The sequence below is a fragment of the Trypanosoma equiperdum genome, assembly GCF_001457755.1.
Source record: "Trypanosoma equiperdum strain OVI genome assembly, contig: ctg_1442, whole genome shotgun sequence".
Classification (NCBI taxonomy): domain Eukaryota; phylum Euglenozoa; class Kinetoplastea; order Trypanosomatida; family Trypanosomatidae; genus Trypanosoma; species Trypanosoma equiperdum.
In genome coordinates this window covers 1-9687 of record NW_027123441.1, presented here as the reverse complement: position 1 = coordinate 9687, position 9687 = coordinate 1, and the positions used below count along the sequence as shown (strand labels likewise).

The 9687-nt window shown below is 41.7% G+C and overlaps 1 protein-coding gene and 1 pseudogene across 2 annotated transcripts; both read left to right on the top strand.

The window, feature by feature from the left end:
• Positions 1-2322: 2322 nt before the first annotated feature.
• Positions 2323-3165, top strand: TEOVI_000822100:pseudogene (annotated as a pseudogene). Its single transcript has one exon. A coding segment is annotated over exon 1 (843 nt).
• A 4685-nt stretch (positions 3166-7850) lies between these two features.
• TEOVI_000822000 (uncharacterized protein) lies at positions 7851-8753 on the top strand (the record flags this gene model as incomplete). Its single annotated transcript, XM_067221415.1, has 1 exon — positions 7851-8753. One exon carries the CDS (start codon positions 7851-7853, stop codon positions 8751-8753), a length of 903 nt encoding a protein of 300 aa, XP_067077516.1.
• Between the last annotated feature and the right edge of the window lie 934 nt (positions 8754-9687).

Genomic DNA, 9687 nt, shown 5'->3' with positions numbered 1-9687 from the left:
CACGTCAGTGGTAATTATATCCGATAACAAAAATTTACTTGAATTATATGTCTTTAATTTTCGAGGTGGATTGAATTTGTGATCATTTCTGTAGTGGAACGGGGTCATTGCTTTTTAGTTTTACTGGTTGAGTTGTAGTTTGTTGATGTGTGTTTTTTTATATTGTACTGTATTTTTTTGGTTTTCATTCTTGATGTTATTCAACGTTATTGTGATTGAGTTGGTTTTTTTTGGAAGCTACGAATTATGGTTAATTAAAGTATTTGTGTTTAATTGAAGGGGAGGCTGCTCGTATCTGGTTATCAAAACTGTAATATAAACGTTCTCTACATCTTATCTTGTCACACTACTATTTATTTTCACTTGGTTTGCTTTTTTGTTATTTGTCTGCTAATGTAAACATTACTCAGTTTCATTTCAGTGGAAAGAGCCACGGGATCTCCCTCCTTTACTGCACCCTAAACATTTGTAAGCGTATGCGCATGTGCGTATGTATTTGTGTGAACGATAGTCATGTGCTTCGGTATCATATGCACCGTTACAATTATTTTTAGCTTCAAGTTATGATTAGTATTTGTTGTTTTTCGTTTTTAATTATTTATTCATGTTTGATGTTTTGTGCTTTAAATTTGGGGGGGGGGAGGTGTATTAAACTAAACCTTACTTTCCACCTCATTTTTTCTCTGTGTTTACATGTTGGTTGCAAAACGTATTAATGTAATATTTTAAAATCTTAAACGCCGAGTGTGGTGAGTAGGAGTTAATGTGGTTGTGATATGCTTGAGCGTTTTTTTTTTTCTGGATCGTAGCCGTATTTTTGTTTCGTTACTTAATGATAACCTTTTTAGTCTGTGCGTGGTTTCTTCTAGTTTTCTGACGTTACAAAGTGAGGCGGTAATTCACACAAACTCAGGGCTGCTATTTTAGTTTCTCTTATTATTATTTTTACTTCTGTGACAAACGTTTCCCCGTTTCTTTCCCTCTTTTTTATCGTGTGGATGTTAGGAATCAAAAAAGTATTATCATCACATGTCCCCGTTTGTGTTGCGTGACGTTGTTGTACGGACTTGCTTTTGAATAAATGCTCATGGAAACTGCATTGCTTTTAGTCGATGACTAGTCCCTGAATAAGTTTGTATTACTTTTGGAAAACTTGCAGACGCATCGACTACATGGTATAAGTGTGGCAGTACGGCACATATGTTAGCCACAAAGCAATAATTAATCTTTTAAGGGTACGGAAGGTAGCAGTATGAGCAGAGGACGAAAAAATATTTGATGACAGTCGCGGGAAATAGATGGAAAGCGCAGTACTGGGACCACAGGATGGTAAATGCTTACTCCTGTATATTATTGTTACGCCTCTAAATAGGAGTATGTGAACACAAATGTTTTCCTTTACATTGATTAACCTTTGTAAAGGGGGAGACTATTATTGTGAAGTGCTACTGTGTTCATGTTGAAAGTATATCACTTCTTACGTGGTGTGTTAGTGTACTAATAGATCACGTCTGTTGTTTTTGTTTTTATGTTGCTATTAGTTGAATGACATGATGGTGTGGGAATTTTCTTTGGTTGAAATTGCTTGCCGGAACATTCTTGTGTTAGTGTGAGACCTGAAACAGGTGGGGATGATGTGAAGGAGTGAAAACGCTATTCATGACAGTGAAAAAGAAATAAAATGTATACATAGTAGGTGATCTGCGTGTGTTACATTTCTGGTATTTTGGTACAGCAGTTTTCTTGTGGTTTGTTATTACTATCTTTTGTTTGCCGTACGGGTGAATAATCGTGTCACGTAATGGGACGCTGCGTAGCAAAGGCTTAATATTTAGTTTTATTATTGAAAGCTGAAAAAGGTTAATTTCGAGTTTACTCTGTTGTCTACTTCGCGTGGGCTTCGAAAATGAAAAGCAAGTAGAAAAGGTGGAAGAAGATGTTACGTTATTTAATTTTAGTTCTTATTCCTTTACCCAATCCAAATTTCTACCGCTTATCGATGACCTATGGAAGGTCATGCGTATTAGTGTGCGTTGTTGCTGTTTTAGATGTGTGCGTGTGTGAAGAAAACAGAAATGATAATGATAGTTATTATTATCAGATGTTTTGTGGTAACCATTGGGTGTTTCAGTTGTCATTTTTCTCTCCGAACTGACATTGACTGGGGTTAAATTTTAAATAACTATAAAACTACTGAGGTGGAGAAACCGTTGAGCATGAGTACCAATCGGTACACATTATTTACGAAATGGTATGTAGAACGAGTACTCTGTGTGATCATAGTATTGGATGCGGGTAAAAATAAATACATTCATTGAATGACTGTACGCTTATACATATATCGGAAGCTCCTATACTTTTTTGGTAGTGCTTTGTGTAATTTTTCGGAGAAGCAGCTTAGGGAGAACGATGCTCACAATTGCTATAACTGTGTTATTGACACTAAAATGGTGTATGGGACCCGCTGAATCACGGGGTGCGTCAGTAGATGTGGGTAACAACAGAGTGGGAGTAATAGTCTCCTCCTACAGTGGATGCAGTGAATCATACTCCCCCGACGGAAGAACCATGGTGTGCGGGTCCCCGACTTCAGGTCAGGGCGGCGCCCGCAAACAACCAACTTCCACTGTGGCGGCTCGCCCGCATAATGACAGAAAAGCTGATACCCAGCACCAGGAAAGGCAAGTTGGAGCCTTAAGGTCAAGCGTTCCAAGCGAAGCAGTGTCTGATGTTTCGGGTGCTCCTCAAAAGGATGACTCACAAGCTGACGACGCGAGTGCCGCGGGAATTCGCGGGCAAGCTGAGGGGTTGACTGAACTGGCCTCACGCGCGGAACAGGTAGGCGCGGACTTGGAAAGAAGACCGGCAGCGGAACACATAAAGCAAGCACCAGAAGGTGGGCAACGAAATATTGGAAGCGGAGGGGGTGAAAGCCAGCAACAAAGAAAAACTGTACCAGAACGGCACGTAACAAAGGAAAATAGCGAGAATGTAGCACGGCCGCCGGAACGGAGGGCAGCTTCGGCGTCTGGTAAAGGAAACAGGGCTGAAGTTTCACCAACTGATTTGGATGAACAGGTACCCGGAGGAAACAGCACGCGAAAGGAGAGGAACGCATCGCACAAGGGGTATGCAATGATATTCTCTGCAGCATTAGGATTCATGTGCCTTTAAAACTCATTGCTTTGGCCCCAAGCTTGAGCGCGCAAATACATAGCAAGGCGGGCGTTACATACCGCATAGTTTAAAACGAGAATCAGTAACTAACCTACCACTACCTTTGCAAGAGAAATACTTGCGGGGTGTAGTAATAGACATGATATTTTAAAGGGAGATGTTGCAGCAGACCCGAATAACTCAAGCATAATTAGGAAGAAGATGCAGGATGGGGTATGCAACCCCAAGCGGTGGAAATCAAGTTAAAGCTCTCATCATATGGGGCAAAAGTACCACAACCACAAGACAGAAAACGGTATATAAAAATTGATTATAAACAAGGTTCGAAGACATAATTTTAGTAACGTTGGGGAAATTGTAACTGGTGATATTTTCAAAAATGTAATAAAAGTTGCCGCATACCTGAAGTTAGCGTTGTTGCGAACTGATGGCAGACATAAAAGCAAGTTTAACGGGGTAGTAAATTTAAAATTTTGTAAAAGCACAAACCACCTCGTTAGCAATGCATAAACCCTCATCGGTAACCTTAGGATATTTTTTTTAACTGTTGCGAACAACACCTAAGAACATTATTGATTTCAGTGCTGATGAAGTAATAAGTAAACAAAACTTACGAGGTACTTATATGTGGGGAAGTTAAATTAAGAGTAACCGCTTCGCGAAGGCACTAAGTATGAAAGAAGGAGTTGAAAATAACAACATCTCAGCGATACTGAGTTAGTTAATGGTCATTGCTCAGTGACGCGAGTATCCCTGTGCATGTTTTATTTTTATTTTTTTGCAAGCGATCAGCCGTAATCCACTTAATTAACACCTTAGTCTGTAACGGCCGAAAAAGTTTTGACGCTCGCACACCCTTAACCGTAAAACATAACAGAATTGAATCGAGAACACATTAGTAAACGAATTGGGGATGTTTTTTATTGGTTGAGTTAACGAATTACACAATTCAATCATGTGTGCTGTTAGTGCGGGTCTAGCAATGAACGTTGTACCCTCTATATTATTTCCCCAGTGTTGGTTTTGCAGTTTTCTAACTTAATATTTTTGCAGTGTACCGTTGCTGGTTGAGTTTATACGAAAGGCAGATGTACTATAAGCGAGCTCCTAATGAGAATCAGGGTTCCCAGTAAGGGCTAGTCTTGCTGCTAAGTAACGCCTTGTGCCCTCTTCTGTCGAGTTGGAAAAGTGCAACAATGAAATTAGTCTGGGGCGTTCAAACAAATTGGGCGACACCGGGGACTGCGGTGACCAAAGGCCACATGCGATTCAATTAATAGAGTGATGTTGGGTTCGTGGGACGGGCAAAACGGAGGTGCCCGACTGCTTTTGAGTGTTTTACAGCGCGGGAAACGGGGGGGGGGGGTAACGATGAAAGTGAAATAGAAACACGAGTGACATTGGGTGTAGATATGCAGCATCCCCATTAGAAATTGCCCATGACTCTCAAACAAAAACTGCACCCGACATTTCCCAAACTGAGATAAAATGAAGTGGGTAAAATGACTGAGAGAACAGTTGAAGTGATGAAAATGCAGAGGTTGGCAGAAGCAAGCAAGTCGGTGCAAGGTCGTGGTCCTCAACCTCTATTACGGAGAGTGAAAGCAAAAAACCCTCCGGGACTGGCTGGTCCACGTGCCAAACCGGCTGAAGGACGCGTCTAAGAGTGTTTGTTGACGGGACGGAATGCATTTTTCTTGGCGTGATGACGCTGAACTGGCCAAATTTCTGGTGTCCAGGGAAGGGGTACAGGAGGCGGACGCAACGATGCGACCATGCCTCACCGTATGGCCGATATTGGACTGATCGACACCCGTCCATGGAATATAAATGGCCGCTAAGCTGTGGCGGAGAGGTTGCAAGCGGTGATATCACCGCAGTGGGAACACACCGAGAAGCATTGAGGACATTATACTTGGGGCTAGCTCTGGTACGGGTGAGCTACAAAACAGGTATACGATAACTCTGAACATTTAAAAATACTAAAAGCACTAATAACACAAATCTGCGAATAATCTAGCATCGTGATTGGAGTGCCAATTAAAGAGAGCTGGAGCGATGCAGTGAAGATGGCGCGGTTGAACACGCTTGATAATATGCCGCACAAGTGGGCAATTAAATGCCACCTTATGCTCAGTACCAATGGCAGAGCGTGTCACGACATATTCGATGAACTGCAACCCCAGTGCATTTTATGCACGATTGGTCAAAAGTTTCGAGTGGCTAGGGTCGTAGTGCCATTATTCGTTAGGCGCCAATCACGGCAAACAAGGCATAGTTAGCCGTGAGTCATGGCAAGGGGACTCTCCCTACCCGTGTTTGGCCGGAAGCCGATGCGCTGGACACAGGGAAAGATATACAGAGAGAAGTGCTGCAAATTACAACGCTCCCTACCGTCCCGTCTGACTGATGGTTCAGGGAAGTAGATACGTTATGGGAAACTGAAACTGCTATATTCCACAGGGAAGGAAGGTCGACCGATATTTGAAAAGGAATGTGAAGCTTGATGCATATATATTTAGGTGTAGGCATGCTGCAGTGGGGATGCGACTAAAACTTGTCTCAAAGATAATCTGACGTAAAGGGAGTAGTGATGTAAATGTGGTCCCCTTTGCGGATTCAGCAACACTTACTGCCGGTGTCAGCAGAAGGAAACTGTCGACACTTACGAAAAAACTCATGCAACCATCAATGCTGCTATATGTAGCAGTCTGCAGAAACACAGGTTGTGTGAATACACGTTGGGAATTGTAAAATAGTGAAAGACCCTGTAATGCATCAAGAGCCGAGGCAGTTTCGTGCACTTTCACTCACAACCACACAAACCGTCAAAAAACGGCGCAAACTCAAAGATTGAATGTAATGGAACACAAAACTCCAAAGTATTGACGAATTCAACTTTCCCAAAGGGTGACAGGGGTACAGCACCTCAATCTTTATAATGAATGTATTGCGACTTCATGAATAAATCGGGTGATGGGTTGACCTCGAAACTAAGATCCCATCACTGCAGAAATCAACCCAGGGAAGAAATCCACAAAAACCGAGGCACGCTGGGCAATGACAGGGAAAGTGGAACACTACCAGCCGGAGTGGTACTCGCTGTCGGTGAACGGGGAATCAGGTGCCCTCAATACCTGCATAAAAGCAGATTAGTGAGTGACATGATAGCGCGTCCAAAGAAAATATAGGACTCCCCATCGCTCGCAAGTGTTAGTGTTCAACAAAATCGTCACGAGGATTGTGTATTGAAGTGTTGCGTCTGCGTTTAGAAAACCCTGGGTGCGGTAGAATATTCCACTTCAGAGGAAGGTACTCAACAAAAAAAAATATCAAACATCTAATCCAACCAAGAAAGGAACATGATCATCGATTAGTCTAACGAGGATCTATATCACATGTTTGTGCGTCTGCGCGTGGAAAATCTTTTCCGCCATGGGTCCGAAAGTGGGTCGCCAGTGGAGGCTGTAATCAGCGACAAGGCAACAGCTCACTCGGTGCCCGCGCGTGAGAAACAACTACCGGCACAAACAGTTGCCACAACAACACGGCCACCTGGAAAACAAATGAGTTCAATCAAAATTATTTCAATATCTACGGATATTTTTTTGTTTTTATAAACTGGTACACAACTCAAAATTTTTAATTTTGAATGCTAAAAGATAAAGTGATAAGTAGCCGCTGTCGCAAAAGCAAGAAAACAGGGATGATGGAGCGCGAGATTTACATGTTTATATATATATATATATATATATATATATATAAGAATTCGCTTAATTTGAATAACCTCAATTCTCAAAAAAAAGCACTAAATAGGAACAATAGAATTTAAGTGAAGGGAAAGTAGCAATGAGAAAAACGGTAAAAAATTAGCAAGTAAGCTTTATAACTTTTGAGGTTAAAAGAATAAACATGTAGATATTGTTGTATAATCTAAAAAGACAAATGCATTAAACCGACCGCGGTACATGTACACAAGCCATGAATCTTACAGGGCTTATATTTTAGCCAATCGCAATGGGAAAGACCGAGGGTCAGAGACCTATTTTGGGGAATTTAGTTGGAGTGTTTTTGAAGTAAAGGCAAGAAGATGGCTATGACTGCCGCAAACAGTTCATGACTATAGAATAACCCAAGCGTGCCTTGGCATCTGGGGAGCTGTTTATAGGTAATAGAGGAAACGCTAACAAAAGACCAACGACCTATGATCAATTCTATTATTTTATTTATAAATGCAAAAAATTGATGTCTGGTTTTTCATTTAATTGGTATGAAAGTAAAGCCAACCAAAGATATATAGTATGAGTTACATTTCTGTTGCTAAGAATGGTGGAGAATATGAGGAAAAGAAATCATGCGATGTGGCTGAGGAGTGCTTAAAATACGGGTGAAATAAGCGCTGCAATGCACCGAAGTGCCTAAATAATGCCTAACGAGGATGAAGTGAGCATGTTCTGAGAGTGATGAAAGAGACACACGGTATTTAAGGTGCTTTTTCATGGCATGGAATGATTGGAATTACATGTGATTTGTTAATTTATTTGTATTTGATCTAATTCCAAATCTGATTATAATTGTTTACTATGTGACATGTATATGGAGCTTGTTCCTCTTTTCGTTTCTGGATAGAGTTTTGTATAATTCGGTCACCAGAAGCCTTGAAAAAAAAAACAATGCACAAACCTGGAACAACCCTATTTTTGACGTTAATACTAATTGTGACACGTGGTGAATCGGAGATTTCGGTTGGTGTTTCGAGCTCCGATCAGAGATGCGACTACTGGGATTCCCCTCGTAGCGGTGGACGGTGCTTGTCTTGGGTTAAGGGTTTGCCCAAGGCGAAGAATGGGAACCAACGGCACTCTTCAACTCCCCACACTCCCAGCAACCAGCCACTAAAGAGGGACGCAGTTGGTAATCCCAGGCAACAAACGCAGGAGCAGAAAGCACCTATTCAAGTTGATGAGGGAGGAACTAGGCATCAACCTTCTAGATCGGAAGAAACCTCTCCTACAGTGAGTGTACAACCAAATGGTGTAAGCGACAGGGCGAACCAAAATGAAGTTGTGCAGACATCTGAAAGTTCCCAAGTCTCCGAGTCGGCAGAATTTCCAGAAGGTGGCGACAGTGAACACAAAGTAGGTCCGACAAGGCGAGAATTGGGATCTACAGGGGACCACGGTAGGGAAGGTGGAAAAGGAAACGGAGCGATTTTACGTGAGAAAACGCCAAAACCTGACAGTGAGAGTGTGGCGCAGCCGCAGTCGCTGGGAGTGGCTTCGGGGGAGTGGCAAAGAAGCACATGGGGAGCGGAAACTGTAAGGGAAGAGAAAACCGAAAACGAAGAATGGAGAACTTCAGGGGAGCGAGTACCGCGGCATGGCAACGAGTTCGCAGCACGGACACAGGGGGGAAATGCGGCCTCGGGGCCTGAGCGAAGAAACACCCTGGAGATTGTGGCAATTGATATGGATGAGCAGGTGTCTGGGGAAGACAGTGCGCAAAGGGAGAGAAGCTTAGCACACAAAAGGCATACGCTGATTCTCTCTGCAGCATTAATTCTCATGAGCTCCTGAAACTCATTACTGCAATTCCATGAGCGAGTGTGGACATGTACAATGCGGTAAATGCCGCGGTATGGGAGGTATAATTGAAAGTTAGGAGCTTGCTTACAAATGTTTTAACTAAAGACCTTGCGGATGGGGCGTTATTGAGAAACATGATAAGAGAATCGAATAACTAGAAGTAATCATAAATAGCATATATAAGTAAAGCTAGTAATTGGAATTAAGGAAAAGCAGATTAAAGATGCTAAGTCCATAAGGAAAAACAACAATAAAATGAAAAGTCGACCAGCGAGGTCACAAATGCAGTTACGAACATAACCGAGGAACTTATATTCAAAAATATTGTGAAAATTGAAGTATTTAAATTATTTTTTTAGTTAAGGTGAAACTGTAAGAACTACTTTACAAGCAGGGAAAACACATGGCCAAGTACACTTAACGAAATCATAAACTGAAAGTTTGGGAATGAAACTGAGGGTTTCAACAGCCAGATATGAGATTATATTGTTTTACATAAAAAAAAATTTAGCTGCTTCAAATAAAAGAAAATGTGCGTAAAGGATGTGGCCAACGAGTAATCAGTGAATGGGCCAGCTCTAAGAATAAAAAAGCATGCGTAAAAAACATAAATTAATCAGGAATGAATAGTAAAAAGGTGGAGATGTGAAAGGAGGAATTAAAAAAATATTGAAACAGAATGCCTCTGTACGTTTGCTTTTATTATTTTATCAAGCGTTTATCCACATCCCATCTAATTAGCGAGACAGTGGGTGACTAAGGCAAGTAATGTTGATCCTCGTATGCTTTGAGCAGTGAAACATGATAGTAATAGGAGTGATGGACAGAAAAGGGGAAAGGCTTCTGCAAACGTGCTACGAAATGCTATTTTTCTGTTGGATTTATATAATTGTGCCCCCTGGCGATGCCGGCCACCTCAACGTGG